Source organism: Vipera berus (assembly GCF_964194415.1).
Source record: "Vipera berus genome assembly, chromosome: 1".
NCBI classification, from domain to species: domain Eukaryota; kingdom Metazoa; phylum Chordata; class Lepidosauria; order Squamata; family Viperidae; genus Vipera; species Vipera berus.
Window position 1 is genome coordinate 79180175 of NC_138202.1, and position 26516 is coordinate 79206690.

Below are 26516 nucleotides of genomic sequence, written 5' to 3' on the forward strand. Positions count from 1 at the left end.
AACTTTATTTAATCAGTTCCTTACCTCAAGTTCTCAGGGTCTCATTTACTATAGTGGTTTTAACTTCTGAACTGTTGTACAGTTTGCATTTTAAATTTGAATTTTGTACAATTTCACCTCTTGTTGAATTGAACTTGTATTACTTTTAATGGAAAACACTTAAATAGTGAAAAGTAGGTCCAGTATTTCTACTAATGTTTATCCAGATTCCTTGTCCAATGCAACTGTATATAACAAACAAGAAACTGGTTATTCATTATTTCCCAGCTTATTAGTATATCTATTAAGCAAACGGGGCTTTAAGCAATTAATCATTATTAAACTCTAGGTGATTAACAAAAAATAGTTATTGGAAAAACTTCCTTAAATTCTATAAAGTATTTAGTTGGTGTCTATACTCTGTTTTTTCTTTTCTCTTTTCTTTCTATTATTTGCTATTTAATTATTGATGTTAGTTCCTATTTTAAGAATGATGGTAAGCTGTTTTGAAAACAGGAATTCAACTACTCCTACATAAAATTACATGTTTTCTTTTTCTTTCTTTTTTTGCTTAAATATTTTCCGAAGTACATATTAAGAAATTCAGAAATGTAAAAAGAATAAACCAGAAAAGTCAGTTTTGGTTAAGTCGCAGCTAATATTTATAGGTCTGTGATTTTTCCCATTGTAAATGGTTGTGACAGAAAGTACCAGATTATCAGTCATGCAACATTTTTCCATCTAACAGGAACAAATCAGATATTAACATTAAAACACCGGTTTTATTTTTATTACTTCATGCAAAAACAAAGAACGGCAGCAATCCCAACCCAAATAAAGTATGTCAGATTGAAGTTAGAGAAGAGTGTTTTTTTAAAAAAGAGCAATGACCTCATAGTGATATTTGCTGAAAAACTGCATGTTTAAATTTTAATTTTAAGACATTACTTGGAAAAGGGTAAGAATCAGAACAACAACAACAACTCAACCTTAGCAAGGAAAGAGGGAAATGAAATTGGGAAAGAAGAGTGTCACTTACTGCATTCCTCTGGAAATAGATCAGCAGGCCGGCGGCTATTTGGGCTATGAGGATCAGCAACAGGCAAGTAAAATACTGCAAAACAGAGAGCTTTTCTCACATTTGGCACACTAATACTTGGTCCTCAACTTACAACAGTTCGTTTAGTGACCATTCAAAGTTACAACAGCACTGAAAAAAGTGACTGATGACCATTTTCCACACTTACAACTATTGTAGGATCCCCACAGTTACATGAATAAAATTCAGATGCTTGGCAACTGACTCATACTTACGACAGTTGCAGTGTCCCGGGGTCATGTGATCACCTTTTGTGACCTTCTCACAAGCAAAGTCAATGTGGAAGCCAGATTCATTTATCAATTGTGTTACTAACTTAACAAATGCAGTGATTCGCTTAACAACTGTGACAAGAAAGGTCGTAAAATGGAGCAAAACTCAATTAACTGTCTCACTTAGCAACAGAAAGTTTGGGTTTGTGGTCGTAAATTAAGGACTATCTGTATTACCTCAGAGGTGGAGTTTTTCAAAGTGGGGGGGGTTGTCTTACGGAATACAGTACAACCAGATGTAATAGGAAGCTTCAGCTCCAAAGCCAGAATGCTTTCTTGCCAGGAGCCCAGTGAGTATCTGCTGATGTATCTGAAGGAGATTTATTTCCATTTTCTGCCTGTCTGAGCACAATAAGGCAACAGAATTTGCTAAGCTTGCTTCCATGAGGTGTTTTAATGGAAACCTGGCACAGGTTTAGACAGGGAAGCTGAACAGGTCTAAAATAGTGCAAGAGTCTCTACTGATCTTTTCCATCCTCCCTGAACATCCCAGACTTTCAGTCTTTCTCTAGAGAAAGTCTCAGTCTAACCCTGGAAGACATTGTGTGGGGTGGGATTGCAACCTTCTGCCTCTACTAGAAGATCCCTCCCCACAGTTAAAGACAGGGCAATTCTGGCAATCTTGGAATGACTATAAGAAACACGCTATTTTTTTCACCTTCTTTAAAAATAAAGATGGCAAGTGCAAATATGCAAAACTTAACAATACACAAGAACTCATTAAGAAACAAAACAGCAACATCAAAATCAGCAAGGAGTTTGAAAATTGGACATCAAAAGAACTGTAAGAGAGGGTATGAAGAAAGCTCTTCTTGGGAAAGTATTCCACCGTCAGGTTGCAATCAGAAAACGGGCTCCTTGTGTAATAACTTCCAAAGACATACTGTATACTGAAATGCCACAAATGTGGCAATACGTGCATATCTTCTGTGCTTTCTACATGCTTCTCTGTCACAGAAAGACTTTACCAGCATCTACATGTACTGCTTACCAGTCCCAAGAGGCAGCGAATCTCATTGACTGCTCCAACACAGCCCAGGAACCCCATTAACATGGTAAGAGCTCCTACTCCAGTAAGAATGTATGCTCCAACTTTTGAAGTTGTTGATGAGGTCTCTGTGGAAAACCAAGGGAAAAAACTACATATGTTAAGCACACTTATTATGTTCCAGCAGAGTAAGATTAAGAGATAAAGCACTCTACTTTAATTTCTGTAGCCAAGAAATCAAAACACTGGACAACAAACAATTAAATCCTGTTACATGGACATATTGTGTTGGGAACTGAGCACTCACTTATTGGTCATGTGATAGTGAGGAGATGAACACAAAGCTGTATTTTAAAAATATGGCCCAGAGAGAGGGAAGGATTTGACCCAAAAATGGGAAGAGGATGAAAATGCATTTTTGTGTTCCAGGAAGTGAAAACATAGGCCCCAATTGGTAGGTTTGCTGACTTGGGAATGCTGGTTAGTGCTTCTTAGACTTTAATAAAGCAGGAAAGGATTATTAGCCATGGTTGGAAGTTGCATATCTTTTCCAGATCTTACATAGTGATAAATTCTTATTGAATCAATCAATCAATCATTCATATATTTATATTTATATTTATATTTATATTTATATTTATATTTATATTTATATTTATATTTATATACCGCCTTTTTCCCCGAGGGACTCAGGGCAGTTTACAGGGCAAATTAAAACAATACAATATATATACAGGTTAAAATTAAATTAAATTAAATAGCCCCAAAATAATTAAAAATTAAAACCTTAACCCAAATATTGGCCATGCTGGTTGGGGTTGATATAATATCCAGTTCAAAATGTGGTAGGAGTACTACATAATGCACCTTTGACTTAAAACACACGTGAAATATTCAGTAATGTTCTGTTTTTTAGATCTTCAGCTTTAGAACAGTACCCAGTTGGAAATTCTACACACTTTGAAAAGTTTGTCCCACCAAATGTTGCTGCCTTTTCAACAGAGCAGCCTAAGCAGAAACTTCAAGACCACCCTTGCAGAAAAGCAGTGCCTCAGCTAGGCTCTTGATCTGTAGTACTTCTTGGTTTGTCGAGAAAAATTTCCCAGACTTTGCTGGCATACGGCTACTAATTTCTATTCCCTCTTGTACCATTTTCCCCTACTTTTTTTTCTGGGAAAAATTCCAGACTAACACAAGAGGGAGGTCTTTTTGGCAACAAAATGGAATGCCCTGCTGTGTCAAGTTCCTTCCCAAACTCTCTGTTAAGTTTACCAGGGGGAAAAAATGGGGAGGAAGAAACAAGAGAGTTGCAAAAAAAGGAGTCCATCTGGAAATCTCTGGGAAGGAAACAGGAAACACTGCATGTACAGTCTGATTACAAGATAGAAGAAGAAAACTTTTTTAAAAAGAAAAAAAGAGTGCTCACATATTAAAGGCTCCAAGAACACAGTAGCAGTAACTGCATTACTTTGATCAGATCACAAGAGAAAACCAGATCATATTCCAACTCTTTTTTTTAACTTTTTAAAAACGTATACGAGTATTAAAGCGAGAGGGGAAAGGGACACAGCTTAATTCAACTTGCCACTTTAGTTTCTGGCTAATTCTTCCTTATAGATTACACTGCAGAAGTGGTCCAGCTAAGAATAGTTAGCTATGCAAATATAGAAAGCAGAAATAGCACATAGAGTTAACAGGAAAACAGCTTCTTTTAAAATTATTATGAAAACTGCCAGCTTCTCAAAACTACCCTCACATTTCTGCTAAAAAGGGTGAAAATTCTCATGAGATAATGCCCTTTGTCTGACCTGATGTGGCCTCACACAAAAAAGCTGATTAGCTTGAGAAAGCTTTTCTAAATCTAGCAGGAAGCCATCCCTGCTTTGGACTAAGATCTAAAGATGGACTGCTCTTTAGATGAGCAGTACTTACTTTTAGAATTTACTTTAAAAAGCAAGAAAAATATACATGAATCAATAGGAAACTTAAACATTGTCTTACGTAGAACTGAAATGAAGCTTGTTTTGTCAACCAAAATCCATATTCCAAAACCTAGGATGACAGCACCCAAGATCTGCAAAAGAAAAATCAGTTACTTAAAAAGATCATACTAATCTTAAATTTTGTTTCATGAATTCGTATAACAGTTTTAATGAGAAGAGTCTCCAAAACAGCTCACAGAAACAAAACCTAAAATTTGAACCATGGAAAAAAAATGGAAATAAGGTTACAAAGTACAAAAAGTCATAGCTTTTTTGGTTTCATGCCTTTATCAAAATTATTTCCACGAAAGGTCAGGGTGAAGCATTTCCAGTAGTAAAAGACAGATGGTGACTATGAAAATGTGCTGTTTTGTCAGGAGGGGGAAAAAAATCTATTTGGCCTTTCCAATACATGTGACAAATATATTGAACTCAGTCATGTCTTGCATAGCAGAACTGTGATGCAGAGACATAATTAAAAATAGGAATCATCACTGACTTGGCACTTAATCAACCAGTCAAACTTACAACTTTGCCAGAACCCTTCCAATTTTCTCACCAGATCAGGCCAAGCATTCTTTTTAACATTAAATTAAAAATTGGGAAAAGAAACAATTGCTCCCTGCCATTTTTCTATTTTCACATCACAGTTCTTCTCTCTTCCTCACTTCCAGAGTCATACAAATGTCTCCGGGCACTCAGGAAAATCCCTATTTATGATGTGCAATTCAACAAAGGTAGAATATTTCTGTGGGTCACCATTCCATTCAGTCTTTCTAGCCAGTGAAGCTTCCCTGTTAACAGCATACAAGGTCACACAGGTACAAACTGATATGTTCAGTGAGAACCAGATTCAAGTTTAAAGGAATGCTAATGACCAGCTGTCTGCAAGGAATATAAATCCTTCTATTCCCCACCATCCAGTCAGAGCTGAAGAAGCTTCTTGGATGAGAAGCGAAACTTTTTCAAAGAAAAACAAGGAAGTCCAGTTGCCTCTTGAAGAAGCACTTTTGGGACAACCATGTCCTGGATGACTGAGAATCTCCACAGAGATTCAAGTTTATAATTTGCTATGCCCCTCTACCTTTAAGACAGAAGAATTAGATGACAGCTTTGTGCATGGGCGTAACCACACTCCACAGGTTCTCAAATGCATGCCTGTTAAATAAGTTTATCAGGCCATCCTTTCTCTTTCTAGTATGTCATTAAATCTCAGACCAATTACTATGCTTATAATAAAGTACACAATAGGGTTACAGCCTTTGTATGAATGATAAGAATACAAGGAAACAGCTAAAGGAGGACTAAATAAGGCCCTCCATGTATAATTGTATAGAAACAGGAAGCAGCTCTGCAGTCGCTTACAAAGGATACATACACTAAATATTTGCCTACCAACTAAATTCAATGAGGCTACAAATCATACAACAGTCATACCAGCAGTAAATCCCACGGCACAGTGCCATGTCTTGGCAAGCAGATTGCAAACACACTGCAGTGCAGCAGTATCCTGTAAATGGCTACCAGCTGGCAATTTCCACCCAACCTCAGAAGTTCCATCAACACAGTTGAGAACAGGGCAGCAATTATTATGCTGCTATAATCCATCTTTGCTCAGGATGGGGGATGGATAAATAAATCTGTGCAATTCTATAGACTTCCATGTCAAAACAGAGTTCGGCTGCAAGACAAGAGAGACCTCAACATGGGAGGAGTCCCAATTCTTTCACCAGACGATAAAAGTCAGAATCTCTTTGTATTATGCCTCCTCTGTGTAAGGGATGAATAATATCAAAACTGACAACTGTTCAATTGTATCCCAGGGTTTATTTCATGATTAAATAGGAGCATCGGGATTTTGAAAATGGATTCTTAGAAGAAATAGTAAAGAAAAATAAGACAGATCTTGTCTTTAATAGGCTTGACAAAAACTAATAGCACAAGAGTGCTGTTGCATTCCATGAGACATCAGAAAAGATCCATCTCAACAGAAACCAAGACAAAAGCGTACCCTGATTCTTTTTACTCCCTCCAACCTGGATTCCCAAATCTTGATCTCCTTCCTTATTCCCATGACTAGAAGACCCCGCTCTGGGAACTGTAAAATTCCAAATGAGGAATTTTTCACTGTTGGAAAAGACATGGTACTGCTATGGTCATTTGAGATACAATCCTGGAGCAATAACTAAGTTAATTGTTTTAGGCACAAGGGAGAACCCCTGCTGCATTACATTCCTAGAGGGCTGATTGTTGCCATGCAAAAGAAACAAAATCAAATGCTCAATGTCATCCTCCTCCTGCAGCAACTTATATTTGGCAGTACAGGTAGTCCTTAACTTACAACAGTTCATTTAATGACCATTTGAAGTTACAACAGCACTGACAATTAAGTAACTTATGACCGTTTTTTCACACTTATGACCATTGCAGCCTCCCCATGATCATGTGATTTGACAACTGCTTCATATTTATGAAGGTTGCAGTGTCCCCCAGGGTCATGTGGCCATCTTTTTGCGACCTTCTGACAAGCGAAGTCAATGGGGAAGCCAGATTCACTTAACAACCATATTACTAATTTAACAATTGCAGGCAAGAAAGGTGGTAAAATGGGACAAAACTCACTTAAACAAATTTCTCACTTGGCAACATAAATTCTGGGCTCAGTTGCGGTCGTACGTTGAGGATTACCTGAATAAATTGGATCGTCAGCACAATGTTGTAATAGTCCTGTTAAAAGCTTTTCTCTTTTGGTCCATCCAGTTTTTCTATTTACCTCTCCTAGCCCTCTTACTGTCCACCCACCCCATTTTTCCCCCCATAAAGAATGTTAATGCAAAATTTGAGGTATCTCTGACTATGTTGTCACTTGTGCCTTTAGCATACAATTTTGCCCATGTCATGGCAATTATTCAGGATTTGAGAAAAATACATGACTAATGTATTTTACAAAAAGGAAAATAAGTAACTAGTTAAATTATAGCATTATAGGATTATATTTTGTTTACAGCTGGTGGGAATGTTTCCTTTCTGGAAACAACAACAAATTTCTTATAAGCAAAAAAAAAATGTAGCATAAGAAAAGCTGTACCAGCATTAAATCTGCAAACATGCTTATAATGATATACGTAGTGCAGGGGTGTCAAACTCAATTTCATTGAGGGCCGCATTAGCATTGTGGTTGCCCTTAAGGGGCCAGGTGGGTATGGCCAGGGTGGGCGTGGCCTACCGGGTGGGCGTGGCTAAAGTGCGTATGGCCTACTGGGTGGGCATGGCCAGCTCTATATCGTTCGCATCAAGGGTGCCTATGGGGGCCTGGGCAGGAGTGGGACAGATCTGAGGGTCTCTGGCAGAAGGAGGGTCTCTGGGCCAGGGCCAAGGCAGTGGGGGCCATTCCCTCACTGTTTCCAGGATGGCTTCGCGGGCCACATGAAACTTCGTGGGCCGGATCGGGCCCCCGGGCCTTGTGTTTGACATGTCTGATGTAGTGGGACAAATTCATGACTTAAAAAAAAAAACTAACCCCCCCCACAGCTACTCGTAATGAATTGAGAGAAATAGAACAGCTTTAATTTTGCAATGGGCAGAATAATTATGAGAAGTATTGTTCCTTTAATGAAACACAATATCGTGTTCAGGAAAAGCTTATGAACTAGATTGCAAAAATCTGGATGACTATTACATGACAGCAAAAAGAGAGTTTTCTTTATTTTTTTTTGTCGGATCTACTGACTGTAAGAATTTTTGCAGCCCAGATATAGTTATCCTATAAACACTATATGAAATATGAACAGCAATCTTCTTTTAATGTTGCAGTGTGCCAACAACACTTTAAAATGCAGAGACTGAGATCTTTCCACCCGTGGTTCTGAAATGACTTGGATGCTGTTATTGCTTTGGTTGCCAAGATTGTGTTTGTACACCACTTGCAGTATTGTTGAATGAAATAAGTTACACATTCATAAATAACATTCTGGCAAGTCCTCCAGAGTCTGTTCCTTGTGCCCATATGCACTCCAGATAATATAAACTGTACTTTGGAACGTGTGCAGAATGCTTCAAGTGTACAGCTGAAACTGCTAGCCAGCCCTGCAGCCTTCAGTTGAGAAGCTAAATGGTCAAGAGGCTTTTTATAAATGTAATTACTAGTGACTTTTGAAACTCAAATACTTTGGCCACCTAATGAGAAGGAAAGACTCACTGGAGAAGAGCCTAATGCTGGGAAAGATTGAGGGCAAGAGAAGAAAGGGATGATAGAGAATGAGGTGGCTGGATGGAGTCACTGAAGCAGGAGGCATGAACTTAAATGGACTCCAGAAGATGGTAGAGGACAGGAAGGCCTGGAGGAATGTTGTCCATGGGATTGCGATGGGTCAGACATGACTTCGCAACTAACAACAACAACAACTAGTGACTTAAAAACCACGTACCTCCAGAACTAGGGATAGATAATATTCATTATACCAGATTATGTAAAACAAGTTTTTATTATAACTATGTCTTGGGTAGCCCTTGAGGACACATCAACTCAAAAAGAATGGGCTGAGCAAAGGATCATAGCTTAGCTGCATCACAATGACCAGTAGACAAGGTGTGGCTTCCAGAAAATCAACACTAAAACTCACTAGTGATGATCTAGTACATTTGCCTTATTTCCTGTTAAAGCCTTCCCCAGTGGGCAGCAGTTATATGTATAATTTATTAGGAGGTGCCATACCGTAAGCATTACAAATCCCAAGATAGGGCTTTTGTCCCAAATGGTTTGTACCAGCCGTGATAAAGAGTAGTTCACAAAGACACCTTGAACATCATAGGGTGAAAAAATAAATCCTCTGCACACTTTGCCTGTGAACTCAATAAAATCTAACTACTGAGAGAATACAACATTGTCCTATTAAGTAAGGTATCACATCACATAAAAGTCTAGCTTTGTCTAGTTCATCATTACCCACAAGATTCTGTTTCAAATTCCCATAGCCTGTAATGCCTTAAAATGGGATGAAAGCCCAGATTTCCAAATCCTGAGGCACACAGTAGGGCCATGCTAGGAGCCAAAGAGAAGGACTCCAGAAACCAGCTGCTTCCTGTAGTCTAACCAGTAGAAAAGTCTCGGTGGAAAAAAATATATCCATTTCTCTATTCTCCTTCAGCTTCTTCCTCCCTGCTATTCGTTTCCTTCTTCAGCCAGCCCTCAAGAGACTTCCCACTTCTTTCTGTTCGTGCTGTGGGAAAATATTTTGCTGCTCAGCTCTGAAGTTATTCAGCCACACAGCTTTGATCCACCTCCTGTCAGTTCAGAACCATCACGACAGAGCTCCGAGAACGTACTTGGCTTCACTAGCTAAAGCCAGAGGGAAGGGATATAGCTGGGAGGGAAAGACTGGAAATATCTAGTTCACTGAAGCGCTGTGGTGATCCAGCCACGAGGGGGGATTATCAGAAGACAATGCTCTTCTGCAGACCACTGTAGATAGTAGACAGCTTCTACTCCTGCAACATTCAGTTTAAGTTCCTTGAAGTGCCTTTCACCACTGGTTGTTTGCCATGAAAAAGTTGCCACAGAGACTGGTATTATGTGCCACCTGAAGCCTCAACATAGAAAGCATTTTAAAGCATCAAGTAAACACGAATTACCTGCTCTTCTGGTTCTGAAAATAGGGTGCTGAAAATAACTTACTGGTTTTGTCCCTCACACCCTGCAAGGGAATGTATGGGTCGTCCCAATCTTCATGTCCTATTTCCTACAGTAACATTTAATTTAAGGTATATATCTTAAATACTGTGTATGTCATTTCCCTGCCTGTGGATAATGATGAACTAGGGAGAAATAAGCATGTTTTTTTTTGTGACACAGAGATGACTTGACGAAAGATTATTTTACTCTCTTATTTCCTTTTGCATCACACTTTTTAATCCCAGGTTATTCAAGGAGGCTACTCCTTGACCTAACATTACCCAAGTGGCCCCTGACCTAATATCCAGAATATCCAGTAATCATACAGTTTTTGCCTGCAGATTTGCTTTAATTCCTATATCTTCCATAACCAGAGCTTACTACTATAGTATTACAGATTCCAACAGCACTAGAAGACTTTTAAGATACAAGAATGGTATTCATATCCTGAGAAGCTCAGACTGGAGCTATAACAAAAAAGACTCAGTAATTACACACACTCTCCAAACTAAGCATTATGCTTCTTTGAAAGCAAACATAAAGACAATGGACACTCTGTTAAAGAGCGTCTGAACCCAGGCTTGCTATATACAGGAATTAACTGTGTCGTCCATTAGTCTGAGGACAAGTTCAAATGGGTATCCAATGAATTTTATACCGCCTATTGACACAACTTCAGTCCTATCCCCTTGTAGCAGTTTCTCTTTAAAGAGTGTCTTCCTTTGTATGCTAAAACCATGTATAAATGACCTTTGGTCCTTGACAGCCTTAAATGGAATCCTGATTGCTCAGAAGTTGAAAACAACAAAGCATACAGCAAAAGGAGGGGAGAGGGAAATAGTACAGAAAGCAAATTGAAAAGTAGTTCCAGATGTGTGCCAGATGCACTATCTGGGCAAGTTTTCTTGTAGGCAGAATCTACATAGGACAGAGTTAGAAAGTGGCAGACAGAGAGGCTATCCACAACTTGAGAAAGCAAACGTCTCGTTTTAGCTAGTGATTTAGTAGAGTTGTGGGGCAGGACCAAGCCTGTAAAAGGGATGTACAATTAAATGGATGAAAAGGCTCAAAACTCAAAGCAATTCTTCAAGTGAAATCTAAATACTACAAACATCTTCTCCAATGAAGGTGCACCAGCTCTAAATGGCATTTGAATCTCACTTTATTTTTCATTTTGCTATGTCCCTCTATTCATCACTGCAAATTGGGGGGGTGTCATATAATTTTTTAAAAAATATTATCTCTACCATTTTATGTTATTTTTAGCTGTTTCTTGTAATAAGTTAAGCTACCATTAAGATCCATTTTAAGTAATAATCCTTCTTTGAAGCTTTCCTTTTTTGAATGTATTTTTATTAAAATCTTTTTTTTAAAATATAAAATAGAAATAGAAATAAAGACAATGGAAAAAAGGGGAAAGGAAGAGGAGACAGAGTGAAGGAGGGGGGGGGAAGAAATGAAACAAAAAAAATTCTTTTTCTGATGCAGTAAGATGCGTGATAAAGTATCAACTATTTATTTATACCAAATAATATCTACTAGCCATTTATATAGCAAGTAGCCCACTTAATTGTCAAAACCCAAAGTTAGAATTTCATTCCCCCCCCCTTTCATGCAGAAAGCCCAGAAGCAGTTTCCAGGTAGCCATGCAATTATTTTCATTCTTATCCCTAATTAGTGCAGTCAACTTTGCAATCCTTACCAGTCCCATAGTCTTTTCGATCCATTCTTCCACTGTAGGAGTTAAGGCTTTTTTCCATTTCTGGGCATATAGAATTTTTACTGCCCTTTGAAGTTTCAGATACTTTGAAGTATCTGAAACTACATTGACTGAGAGTAGTATTTCCCAAGCTTGGCAAGTCCAGACTAGAATTTCCCAGTTGGCATCACCATTGCTCAGAACTCTGGGAGTTAAAATCAAAACATCTAGATGTTGCCAAACTTGAGAAATCTTCACCTAGAAAAATAGACAGACACTGCAAGAGAAAGAGGAATCAGAATGTCCATAAAAGGCAACTGACATTTTCTTTACTAAGAGATAGATATTGGAAAATAGGTCATTCTGCCAAGAGTTTTGATCCTACTATCAAACATTTCATCGCATATTATTTTGAAATGCAACATATGGCTCACTAGTCATGCTAAATACAATTAATACACAAACATAGCACTTCAAAATAATGTCTTAAAGGCAACTTATGACAATTATACTGTTATTCTCGACTTCCCAGAAATTAACAGTTAAATATACTGGCCAACACTGAATGATACTATTGAAATACTAATTTTTAGAGACCTTTGAATATGATATACAAAAAACCTTGTTAGAAAATGTGCATTCTTAATAAATGAGTTTATTTGCTTGAATTTTGTTATGTATAAAATTAAAAACATACCGGACTACATTCAACAACACCTAAGGAAAAGCAAGAAACAAAAGCTTAGCAAGTCATACTGCAGAAATGAGATCAAAAGGTTGTTTAATAACTCAAATACAGCACTTGCCATGCTGTTGTATTAAAATTTATGCTGCTGGTGGGAAAACAGATAATGAGGGTAGATGACAGGTGCAGTCAAACAATTAGACCCCTTAAATAATGACTGACACAAAGGAAAAAAAAGATGAAAGGACATCCATACATTTGAAAAAAAAGAGGTTAAGATCAGGTACTACTTAAAGTGTGGGAAAAATCCAAGAGACTGTTAAAACTGTGGGGTAGCTCTTATTTCATGTGGGATTATATGGAGAAAGGTTTTATACTGTCTAGAAATGTTAGCACATTTTCTGGCTGAATTTCAATAGATAATGACTAGGCCTATGAATAGACTGGTAGAGATTTATGGTATAAGGACACTTACTTCCATCCCCCATTAATCGACATCAGGAGTGTCAAACTGCTGCTCCGCGGGCCGGTTTCATCCTACCGAACCCGCGCCCACCCCAAAAGAGTCACGATACATTGCAAAATGTCACATGATGTTGCAAGTTTGACACACGTGATTTACACAATCAAGAATAAGACCAGAACAAAGTAAGCATGTACAGGTAAGCTAAAGAATAACAATGCAGAGAAGGAACCTCTGCTTGGGTGTCATGGTGGATAAAGCCTATGGGAAAAGAAATCATGCTGGGGGAAAAACTATCAGGGCTAGAACATGGAATATGTGAAACATGAAGTGTAGGAACTTGAATATTAGCAAGAAAGAAATGACATGGAACATTTTGGTATTCATAACACCAATGTCTAAAAATATCTATGTTCAATTAGATAAGTTTACAATATGATATTATGGAAATGACAGCATCAGAAGGAATGGAGTGGAACTGGCAATGAAAAAGAAAACTGTCAAATGAATCGAACAATTCTGAGCAGCAAAAGGTAGATCCATGACTCTTTGAAACTATATACTACTAAAGTTCTCATTATTTATTTTTATTTTGTTTATTTTAATTCCATTTATATCCCGCCCTTCTCCGAAGACTCAGGGCAGCTTACAAGCTTAGCAGTAGCCTTCATTCTATGTATATGCCTGCTTATTAGGGCTTTCACACACACCCCAAGCGGCATTATTACAAAGTAAGCTTAATTGCCCCCAACAATCTGGGTCCTCATTTTACCTACCTTGGAAGGATGGAAGGCTGAGTCAACCTTCAGCCTGGTGGGATGCGAACCTGCACTAATTGCAGGCAGCTGGTGTTACTTAAGGAGGCATTAGCCCACTGCTCCACCAAGGCTCCTTATGACCTTTACCTGGGCAAACAGTGCAAGATAGGGCAACATGTTTTGAAACAAGGTACCTCAAATGGGCTAAATTACAGAATGTGTTCAAAACCTAGGATCCATGATTCTCGTGCAAATGAAATTTAGAAAAGTTGTGGCTGCTTCAGTGCTACTGGCTGCTGTACCACTGGGCGGCTGCTGCTGCAGTCACATGATACCTGTTTTCAACATTCCAAGACAATTTTTCCAGGCAGTCTTGCGATCCCTCACTCCCTCACCTAGAAGCAGGGAATTTGACTCATCGCATATGTCAGGCTAAGCCCAAGAATGATGTAGAAAATCATTGTGGCTTGGTGGCCTGTTTTTTTTTGGGGGGGGGGGAAGAAAGGAGAACCAAGCTGCTCATGCAGGCCAGTTCCAAACAGATTACAACCCAATAGTAGGCCACACCCCTGACATAGAACAATTCAGCCAGAGTTCAGTTTTTTGTTTGCTTACACTATAGACAGAATCTTGCCAGACTAAACCTTACTACTCTCACTCTAACAAATATATTGGGAACTTCTAGCAAATGTTTATCCTTATTCTCTTTTTTTCTATCCAGCATTATGATCCATGGTCCATATTGTAGGAGAAACCCAGCATGTTGAAAACACAGTACATGAAGTGAGGTACCCCCAAAGCATTCAATGACCATATAAGGTGTGGTGATAATTCATATCCTGTCTACAGCAGACAGTCTTCAGAAATGGGAGGATTTGAAGGACATCAAGTAGGATGACAGACTTCAATTACCCTTCTCAATGGGTCGTACCCTATAAAGTACAACTATTGAACATATCCGTTTTCATCTCGATGTAAAAATATGCTCATCTGTCATATCCATCAAATGTGTCATCAAGTATACCACACAGGGAAAGAACAGGCAATTGTTGCACTGAACAGGGAAGACAAAATCACACAGTACTTGATAGGCAGATATAATGGGCCCTCTGAAGCTGTTGCATTAATATTTGCATTTGGAATTCACAAGAGGGAACAAGCCATTGTTCATCTTCAAGTGCACCTTCCAAAAAAGAATCAATATTCTTTCAAGATAATGCAGCTGTGCAACAGAATAATGTATCTTTGCCATGAAAACCCTATGGACAATACCAAAAGGCAAAACAATATGACGCTGGAAGATGCGCCCCTCAGGTCCGAAGGTGTCCAATATGCTACTGGGGAAGAGGCAAGGGCTAGTACTAGTAGCGCCAGAAAGAATGAAGCAACTGGGCCAAAGCCGAAAGGATGCTCAGCTGTGGATGTATCTGGTGATGAAAGGAAAGTCCGATGCTGTAAAGATTTTTTCTCCATAGGAACCTAGAATGTAAGATCCATGCAAGCTGGACGTGGTCAAACAAGAGATGACAAGACTGAACATCGACATCTTAGGAATCAGCAAACTAAAATGGACAGGAATGGGTGAATTTAATTCAGATGACCATCAGGTATACTACTGCAGGCAAGAATCCCTCAGAAGAAATGGAGTAGCCTTCATAGTCAATAAAAGAGTAGGAAAAGCAATACTGGGATACAATCCCCAAAATGACAAAATGATCTCAGTTCGAATCCAAGGCAAACCATTCAATATCACAGTAGTCCAAGTCTATGCCCCAACCACCAGCGCTGAAGAGGATGAAATTGACCAGTTCTATGAAGCCCTACAGCACCTTATAGAACTAACACCAAAAAATGATGTCCTTATCATCATGGGGGATTGGAATGCTAAAGTAGGAAGCCAAAAGATAACTGGAATAACAGGCATGTTTGGCCTTGGAGTACAAAATGAAGCAGGGCACAGGCTGATAGAATTTTGTCAAAAGAATACGATGGTCATAGCAAACACTCTTTTCCAACAACCCAAGAGGCAGCTGTACACATGGACATTACCAGATGGTCAACACAGAAATCAGATTGACTATATGCTCTGCAGCCAAAGATGGAGAAGCTCTATACAGTCAGTAAAAACAAGACCAGGAGCTGACTGTGGCTCAGACCATGAGCTTCTCATTGCTTAAAGGCTTAAACTGAAGAAAGTAGGGAAAAGCACTAGGCCACTCAAGTATGAATTAAATCATATCCCTGTTGAATATACAGTAGAGGTGACAAATAGATTTAAGGAATTAGATCTGATAGACAGAGTGCCTGAAGAACTATGGACAGAGGTTCACAACACTGTACAAGAGGTAGCAACTAAAACCATCCCAAAGAAAAAGAAATGCAAGAAAGCAAAATGGCTGTCTGAGGAAGCTTTGCAAATAGCTGAGGAAAGGAGGGAAGCGAAAGGCAAGGGAGAAAAAGAAAGATACGCCCAATTGAATGCAATATTCCAGAGAATAGCTAGAAGAGATAAGAATGCCTTCTTAAATGAACAGTGCAAAGAAACAGAAGAAAACAATAGAATAGGGAGGACCAGAGATCTCTTCAAGAAAATTGGAGAGATGAAGGGAATGTTTCATGCAAAAATGGGCATGATAAAGGACCAAAATGGCAGGGACCTAACAGAGGCAGAAGAGATTAAGAAGAGGTGGCAAAATTACACAGAAGAACTGTACAAGAATGAGCTTAACGTCCCTGATAATCACAATGAGGTGGTCACTGATCTCGAGCCAGACATCCTAGAATGTGAAGTGAAGTGGGCCTTAGAAAAACTGAGCAACAACAAAGCTAGTGGAGGTGACAGTATTCCAGCTGAGCTATTCAAAATCTTAAAAGACGATGCAATAAAAGTGCTACACTCAATTTGCCAGCAAATTTGGAAAACTCAACAGTGGCCACAGGATTGGAAAAGATCAGTTTACATTCCAATTCCAAAGAAAGGCAGTGCCAAAGAATGTTCAAACTATCGCACCATTGCACTCATTTCACATGCTAGTAAACTTATGCTTAAAATCCTACAAGTGACACTCCAGCAGTATGTGGATCGAGAACTACCAGAAGTACAGGCAGGATTTCGAAGAGGCAGAGGAACTAGAGATCAAATTGCCAACATACGCTGGATCATGGAGAAAGCTAGGGAGTTCCAGAAAAACATCTACTTCTGTTTCATTGACTATGCTAAAGCCTTTATTTATTATTTGGATTTATTTATTATTTGGATTTATATACTGCCCCTCTCCTGAAGGACTCGGGGCGGTGTACAGGGCAATTAAAACACTATATACAACACATAATATACAAAAATTAAAATAAATTAAACCAAGTAGCCCTAAACAATAAAACACGTTCTAAAATTTAAAATTTAAAATCTAAATCCCCAGTCCCTCAGTCCAGGCCGGCAAGTTCAAATAGCCAAGTCTTCAGGTCACGGCGAAAAGAGCGAAGGTCGGGAGCCATCTGGAGCTCAACAGGAAGGTGGTTCCAGAGGGCAGGCGCGCCCACAGAGAATGCTCTCCTTTGATTGTGTGGATCACAACAAATGGGAGATGGGAGTACCAGACCATCTTATTTGTCTCTTGAGAAACCTATATGCGGGTCAAGAAGCAACAGTGAGAACAGGACACGGAACCACTGATTGGTTCAAAATCGGGAAAGGAGTCCGGCAAGGCTGTATACTGTCACCCTGCCTATTTAACCGATATGCAGAGCACATCATGAGAAAGGCAGGGCTAGATGAATCAAAAGTTGGAATTAAGATTGCCGGAAGAAATATCAACAACCTAAGATATGCAGATGATACCACTCTAATGGCAGAAAGTGAAGAAGAACCAAAGAGCCTCTTTTTGTGGGTGAAGAAGAAGTGCAAAAGTTGGGTTGAAACTTAACATTAAGAAAACCAAGATCATGGCATCCAGTCCACTCAATTCCTGGCAAATAGATGGGGAAGAAATGGAGGTAGTGACAGATTTTATTTTCCTGGGCTCCAAGATCCCTGCAGATGGGGACTGTAGCCAAGAATTAAAAGACAGTTGCTCCTGGGTAGGAAAACAATGGCAAATCTAGACAGCACACTAAAAAGCAGAGACATCACCCTGTCAACAAAAGTGCGTATAGTCAAGGCTATGGTCTTCCCAGTTGCAATGTATGGCTGTGAAAGGTGGACCATTAGAAAGGCTGAGCGCCAAAAAATTGAGGTCTTTGAACTATGGTGCTGGAGAAGACTACTGCGAGTCCCTTGGATTGCAAGGTGATCAAACCGGTCAGTCCGAGAGATCAACCCTGACTGCTCTTTAGAAGGCCAGATCCTGAAGTTGAAACTCAAATACTTTGGCCACTGGAGAAGACCCTAATGCTGGGAAAGATTGAGGGCAATAGAAGAAGGGGCTGACAGAAAATGAGGTGGATGTATGTAGTCACTGAAGCAGTAGGCGTGAGCTTAAATGGACTCCAGAAGATGGTAGAGGACAGGAAGGCCTGGAGGAACATTGTCCATCGGGTTGGATGGGTTGGACACGACTTCGCAACTAACAATAACAACAAATACGAATATTCCAAAATTCTACATTTGGAGTAATAGGAGATGGGAATGAAGGAGGATTGGGAGAAGAAAACTCCAATACTGTAAATTTGTTTCGACATGTCAGGCTTCTTGTCTAGGATGAGAGTTCCATGGTTAAGAGGGAGAGCTTTGAAGCCATACCATTCCCTTCACAATATATGCAACAAGAAAAAGGACTCTGTGAGAATGTTAACCATTTGCTGCTGTGGTTTTCATCAGCCTTTACCACTTGTAGCAAGAAGAAATGGTCCCGATATAGAGAATTCAAGCATTAAAAAATCATACTTATAGAGGTATCAATAAATTTGTCTGGGCAGGGAAAAGGCCACGAGTTAAACTTAAGATTATGCAGGATACTCGTGAAAGAGGTGGTCTTAAAATGCCTAATCTTAAATTATATTATGAAGCTGCTGCGTTAGCAGGTATAAGTGATTGGATTAATTTGACACAAGAGAGATTATTAAATCTTGAGGGCCACGATTTGCTGTTTGGCTGGCATGCATATTTGTTGTATGATAAGAAGGTAGATAATGTGTTTAGAGTGCATATTTTAAGACAGGCATTGCTGAGAGTTTGGAAGAAGTATAGACATAAGTTAGACTGTAAGATACCTTTGTGGGCTATTCCAAAACATGCAATAGAAAATATAAATGTTGGTTTTAAACATGATGTGACTACGTATAAGGAGATTTTAAGTTTGGAAAGAAATGTCTGGTGTTTGAAACCATACAGCCTTTTGCGAGATGAGAAGATTGTTCAAACTTGGTTTCAATATATTCAGTTACGGGCCAGGTGGAAAGAAGACCAGAAAACTGGTTTTACAATGACTGATGAAAATTTGATAAAGCAAATTAGAAATCAGGGACCAGCACATATTAAACGGATATATCTTGCATTGATAGAGATTGACTCAGAAACAGAACTTGTTAAGGATTGTATGATAAAATGGGCCCAAAACATCCAAGAAGTTATTACAATGGACACGTGGGAAAAGATTTGGGTGAGGAATGTAAAGTTTACACAAGCTCAAAATTTAAGAGAGAACTTTTATAAAATGTTTTATAGATGGCATCTAGATCCTAAAAAGCTTGCAAGTATGTACCCTAATTATCAGCCAAAATGCTGGAGGTGTGGCGATGAAGATGCAACATATTTTCACATATGGTGGACTTGCAAAAAGGTTAAGGCCTTTTGGATAAAAATTTGGTGGAATATGCAGAAGATTTTCAAGCAAAGGATAAAGTTTTGTCCGCAACTTTTTTTGTTGGGAATAATTACAGATGCTACGGTTGTGGACACTAAGTTGATGTTGAATTTAATTACGGCAGCAAGACTCTTAATAGGTCAGTATTGGAAGAAGGAGGAACTGCCGACCATAGAAGAATGGACTTTAAAGGTTTCTGACCTGGCAGAGATGGCAAAAATTTCGGCTTATTTGAAAGATCACTCGCAAGAACGTTATATTATGGAATGGAGAAAATGGATTGAGTTTATCCAGAACAAGTATAGGACTAAAAAGTTTCATGTAGCATTTGAATAAGTCTTCCTTTTCTTTTTCTTTTTTCCCTTTTTTTCTATATATATTTAATATTAGTAGTGTCTGTATTATCCTATATGAGCCGGAGAGTGATAGATTTTAGAGTTTATGGTTGTTAGCATATGGATGTTTATGATTGGTTTTTTTTTTGTTTTTATACCTTTAGCTCTGGGAAGTCGGGGGGGGGGGAGGGGGAGAGGGGTAGGGAGGGAGGGAGAGGGGAGGGGGAGGGGGGACTGTTAAAGATAAAATGTATGTTGAAACTTTTCAATAAAAAAAATCATACTTATAGTGATGTTTTGTCAAGTTTCAATTGAAGAAAAACGTGATAGAATGAGGAAAAACAAAGATATTCTCACTGGATGTTGGAAAAGACAAAATTCAGAAAAATCTTAATAGTTAAAACAGAATTATCTGAAAATATGGTTCTGCCAGCAAAAAGTATGAAAGAATGTATAAATTTCATTTACCACTTTTGGCAATCTTGTAGAATTGTTCTCAGAAAACTCTTCCATGGTTTCTCTTAATGAAATGATGATAAACATCATCCATGTGCACTAATTGCTTCCCCAGAATGATGAACGAATATTGTTCCTTTAATGCTCTCAGTGAAGAAGCTAACACTACTCACTTTCCACAGCATGGAAGATAGAATATCCTGTCATTTTAATAGCAAACTTTAATAGGGAATTCTTCCAAGAGTTTGAAATGGAATATGGATGATTCCATATGAATATGGATGAACTCTACAATAATATCATTGTAGCAAAGATAAACCTGGATGCATTCAAAAGTGACACTGTCATGATTCCAAGAATTACACTCAATTCATCAGAAGGTGAAGATGTTCCTCTTCAGTGGACACAGTTCTCAATACAGTCATGCTTTGCTGTCACTATATATAAAGAGCGAGAACAAACCATGGAGAATTATTTATTTGGAGAAACCAGCATTCCAGCATAGTCAGCTGTATGTGGCAGATCAATCACAATTGTTGTCATCAAAAGCATCCTTTATTAAACAAGAAGCATCTATATTTGTCTTGCTACAGATCTTTTTTCTTTAATAAAATGATGGTTTCGTTTTCTTTAATTTTAAAACCAAAACAGCAGCAATCACTTTGTTTATCTGTTTAAATAAGGAAATATTTCTAAAAGGATGACCCAATGGGTCACAGGTTGTTTTGTCCACGATATACAGCCAAATGTCACAATTTTCAAAATTTATGCAGGAACAACAGATACATTTGAAGCAGAAATAAAACAGTTCTGTGCAGACATTCATGAAGTGCTACATCGAGTGCCAAAACATATATAGTATTCATTATGGAAGAGTTCAATACCAAAATTGATGAATGTCACTTGAATACATGGCATCTTAAAAAGGACTATACTACAACCAAACCAATTACATATTATACAGCCAAAAGTGGGGAAAGAACATATTTCTTTACTTGCTGCAGACTGTGGCTTGGACCAAAACTATTTGTAGCCAAAGTCTGGTTCAGATTCAAATTTGAACACCCAGGAAATATGATATTAACAAAAGTTTATATGCAGCTGAATTTAAGGAATAATATCAATTTGCTTAATTCTATGGAAGAACAACTAGATAGGAGAAATGAAGAAATGAAAAACATCAATAAACCAGCTCAATAAACCAGTTCAGAAACATGTTGCATATAAACATTAAAAACAACTGAAAACAAGGAAATAAATGATGAGCAGAGGAAACTAGTCAAATTGTTGAGCCAAAAAGAAATCTAAAATTACAGGCAATAGAGATGAAGCAAAACAACTAAATGGAGAAGTTTAACATAAAACTAGAAGAGGGCCCCCCCAAAATAAATAAAATAAAATTAGATTTTACGGAACATGCATGTAAATTTCAAAAGTATATTTATCCATTAACTACAATAAAACTTTTCATTGTACTGAATATGAAAAATTATGGAAAACCCTAAAAGGACTGGGCATTCACTACTACTACTGTAGTGATTCACTACTACTACTGATTCACTACTACTACTGATTCACTACTACTACTGTATTGATTCACTACTACTACTGTATTCTATCGTTATTTCTATTAAATGTATATACTGAGGCAGTTTTGAGAAACCTTAATTTAGATGAACTGAAAATTGAAATAAAAGCATCAAAGATATGCAGATGGCATTGCTATACTGTAAAACTGAATAAGATATAAAAGTGAAAGGAGAAATTAAAAAGACTAGATTGCTTTTGAACATCAAAAACAATTTAGCAGTGATGGTAACTGGAAGATAAAAATCAGTAAGAAAATTAATCAGTCCAGGACTTCATTTTCCTCAGATCCAAAACTGAATAAACAAAGACCTCAAAGTTAAATAATGGGAGCACTGCAAAGACTATCATGGGAATGATTTCAAAAAGCGATGTTTTGATACCAAATGCAGAATAATGAATGCTATCTTTTTTCCTATAACTACGTACAGTTGCAAAACAGAGTTTGGATAATAAGAAAAGTAAATTGGGGAAAAAAAGACTCCCTCAAATTATGGGTTTGGAGATGAATATCTATATCCCTTTGACAGCAAAAATGATGAATAAGAAGATCACACTGAACCAGAAATATAATAATAATAATAATAATAATAATAATAATAATAATAATAATAATAATAATAATAATAATAATAATAATAATAATAATAATAATAAGTTGGAAGGGACCTTGGAGGTTATCTAGTCCAACCCCCTGCTCAGGCAGGAAACCCTATACCATTTCAGGCAAATGGCTGTCCAGTCTCTTCTTAAAAACCCCCAGTGTTGGAGCATTCACCACTTCTGGAGGCAGGTTGTTCCACTGGTTAATTGTTCTAACTGTCAGGAAGTTTCTCCTTAGTTCTAGGTTGCTTCTCTCCTTGACTAGTTTCCATCCGTTGCTTCTTGTCCTGCTTTCAGGTGGAAGCTAAGATTACCAAGCTAAGACGGACTTATTTTGATCATGTCATATATTTGAATTCCTTAGAAAAGTCGATTATACTAGGAACAGTTGAAGAAACTACAAAACAAGAACAGCAAATAACATCCTTGAGAGGTTCTATCAAGCAAAATACTGCTTTAAACCAAGAAATATTAAAAGTTGTAAAATATTGGAAAGAATAATCTATAAAGTCTCTGAAAGTTGGATGTGACTGAAAAGATGAAAGGAAACAAGCAGGGAAACCACTTCATTCAAAAATATAAGGAATGCATTTCATCTCAATAAAAATATTTTGATGTTGGTGTTTTCTAATATGGCGTACCATGATTTAAAAAAGTGAAATATCTTAGTAGTCCTAACAACTAGTAAAAATATAGGTCTGAAACTAGCTGTTATGCAAATCTGACAACAAATCAGAAATAATATACATTTCACATCTCATTACTTTGTGATTCACCATATTTTATTATTAGACAAATGCAAAAGAGCAGTCCTTCTATAATCTAGATAATCTAGATAAAATAATTCACCCGAGTCTTGATGAAATAAATAAAAATAAAAAGTAAAGATAGAAATAAAATGTGCAAATAAAATAGCTTCCTCTAACAATTTTTCCCATACCTGGGGGGTTCCAAATAGGCCTGAAAGCATCTTCATTTCCTTATTATCATTTAAAATATTTTGTTCTTATCAACAGCCAGGAGAGAAAACAAGGGTTACAAAATCTTCTTCAGAATATACCGTACTCAACGTTTAATTAGCTAAAATTATGCAGAAATATTAAGTTAGAAATCAACAACATAGGTAATATTTGACTACTAGTCTTCTGCAGCAGGTATATGATAATAATACACATAAATTGATTATAAAAACCACATAACACAGTCACCAAAATTATTCCCTGGAATATCTGTAAAAATTATCATGGGCACCAGCAATGAAAAACTGAACACAGAGTTGAAAAAAAGTAATAGAAAACAAGGAGGTTAAAATATTGTAGGATTTCCAAATACAGACTGATAATCTTGGCTCATAAGATATAACTGTTTAAAAAAGATGAATCTATGGGTAATTAATGTGGCAATACCAAGGAATAGTAGAATAGAAGACAAAGAATTAGAAAAGATCACACTATCAAGATTTGAATATTGAAAGATTATGGCATAAACCGGTCATGGTGGTTAGGTGCCATACTAAAAAAAAATCCTGATGGCCCTTAGAAAATCTGCACCTTGACAAAATTTTTATCTGTCAATTGCAAACAGCCACTCTGCTTGGATTGCACGTGTATTATGCCGATGTACGTATTATGACATCCTAGGTTCTTGAGAAGAACTCAGTGTTTTTGAAGGTCAACACCAGCTAAAGAAGTGGCAGCTATGACTTCACATTCTTGTGAACAGATAATAATATATCAAGGTTTCTCCAAACTTTTCATACCAGCCCATATTGGTACTGGCTGCAGAGCCATAATTCATCAGCTTTTGAAGACTCCCAGATTCCATGCATTTCCTACATGGCCCCTTTGCATAAATTTATGTCTTAATTAAAAAAAATCAAGGTACTAGCATTTTTGTCAAAGGAACCCATCTAAAAAGAGAGTGAAAGGGGAAATTATCAATATTTGTAACTAGGCCAGTTAACTATACTATGGCCCTCTGCTACTGAAAAGTGACGTAAAGCTTTGACACAGACATCACCTTTAAGAATAGTTGACCTTTATGTTTAGTCTTCCCCCCCCTTTTTTGTCCTAAAAATAGATTTACTGCTCATCTTGGCCACTGCAATGATGTTGCATAAAACAAAAAATTGTTTTAGAATGGGCTTGATTAACATGCATTGGCCACCAATTTGGTTGTGTGTCAAAGAGAGTGTACAACTCACAAAACATTTAAGCCAAAACTTTTACAGATGATACACAATCCATACCATGTCTTTAGCCACTGTTTTTTTTTCTTTGAGAATTATTTTACATGGGAAAAATGTAAGACATTCATTATTCCAGCTAATTAACAAGTTACTGAGTTGTGAAATAAGACCATTAACATAATATTTTGATGATTTCAATAATATCAAAATGCTAAATAAGACTAAAGTTCTTAATGAAGTTTAATCATCCAGTCTACATTGTTGTAACCCAATTAAAGATATCTTCATGGAGTTGATTAGCTTAGATTGCATAAAATGTTTCTATTATATATTCTTTTTCATTTGCAATGTCCCCTTTATATGGGTCATCATAAAACAAACATCCTACCAGTAGGATGGTATACTGACTTCAGTTAACCATATTTCTGAATAAAATAGCATTTTAATACCCTTCCTAATGTTTAGGGGTCCCAGAAGTCATTAACTATTTCTCCCAATGGCTGGGGCCATGGTTACTGAGACTATTTCCTAAACATTTGGAGACCACCATGTTGCCTAATTCTTCTTTAATGTTTTTTTTAAAAAACATTAATATCCAAATTGTTACCCAGCCCTCCATACCTTCATTATTGCTAAATATTCCTCTATTCAACTGAATATAAACGTTTTTCCCCCATATGATCATTAAACATCACATTCAATTTATGCCTTTATCCTTGTGTTGGTGCCCTATGGCAATGATTTTGTGATTGCTGGAACTCTTGTTTCTATAATAAACCTTATAATTTACTTGTGCTATTAAGCTAGGAGAGAGAAGAGAAACTTATGGCCCACCAAATGGTGCTGAGCTATGCCTCCCAGAAGACTCACTGTGTGTGTCATCAATGATGAGGAATGAACGAGAGGTATGCTAAGCTTGTAAGCCGCCCTGAGTCTTCGGAGAAGGGCGGGATATAAATGGAATTAAAATAAAATAAAAAAATAAATAAAATTTCAGCAACAACTGAGGGCCGCTGATTCACTTCTTCTGGCATAAATCCTCTCTGTGCTAAAATTTAAAACCAGAGTATGAAAATACTTACAAAGAAAAGGAGGTTGAAGAGGAAAAGAAAATATTTTGTGACTTTCAAGCAGCCTGACGCCATCTTTCTTTTTCTTTCTTCTTCAGACCTAGGAAGTAGAAAGAACTAGATGAGTAGTCATCCTTGATATTATTCTGCTTTTGTCACCCACCCCTACTGCATACCGGATATGGCAGGTAACACAACATAGGAAAGAAAAATTGAAAAGTCTTTCCTTTTTGGTATTTGTTTTCCAATAGATGATTTCCTTAGCGTTGGATACAGGTATGTAGCTTTCAACTGTTAAAAGGAAATGTTTTTATGTTCCTATTCACATTCAAAATTTGTTTGGAACTAAAATCAAAACCCAAACACCTTCCAACCATACTCAAACCGAAATGAAACAGCTGTGCAATATGCCTTAGTTTGTGTTGATATTTGAAAGCTGGAGACCAATGCTGAATGGAGACAATCTGTACTTGCCTCACTTAAGTCAATCATCAGGGACTTTCACTTTCTATGACTCACCAAAATCTTAACTTTTCAGTAGCTGTTAAAATAGGAAATCAGCTGGCAATCCTCGTGATCCGTATTGAGCAACTAGAATCTGACAACATCCTTAATGACCTCCCTTAACAATGCAACAGGAAATAAAACATGACAGTCTTAAGAGCAGCTAGCCCTTCAACCTGTGGCAGATCAGCTCAGAGCTTCCTTGTGTGAGATAACAATTCAGCAAAGGATAGTGGAATAAAGGCAGATACTATGCTCCTGTATAAAACCTGCATCTAATCCTGTTAGGTTATTTAGGTCAATACCAAGATCAAAATGGAATTGGAACATCTTTCTCCCCAGGCACTAGCACATTACATTATCTTGCACATTATCT

At 37.5% G+C, this 26516-nt stretch overlaps 1 protein-coding gene across 1 annotated transcript in view; it reads right to left on the reverse strand.

The window, feature by feature from the left end:
* Positions 1-26516, reverse strand: part of CD82 (CD82 molecule) — an 81079-nt gene that overhangs the window by 20079 nt on the left and 34484 nt on the right. Inside the window, exons 2-5 of the mRNA XM_081330453.1 lie at positions 25649-25736; positions 4340-4412; positions 2342-2466; positions 1019-1093 (exon numbers count right to left, since the gene is read on the reverse strand). Of these exons, the coding sequence (XP_081186579.1) occupies positions 1019-1093; positions 2342-2466; positions 4340-4412; positions 25649-25711 (336 nt within the window). The 5' untranslated portion in view covers positions 25712-25736. The remainder of the gene's footprint in view (positions 1-1018; positions 1094-2341; positions 2467-4339; positions 4413-25648; positions 25737-26516) is intronic.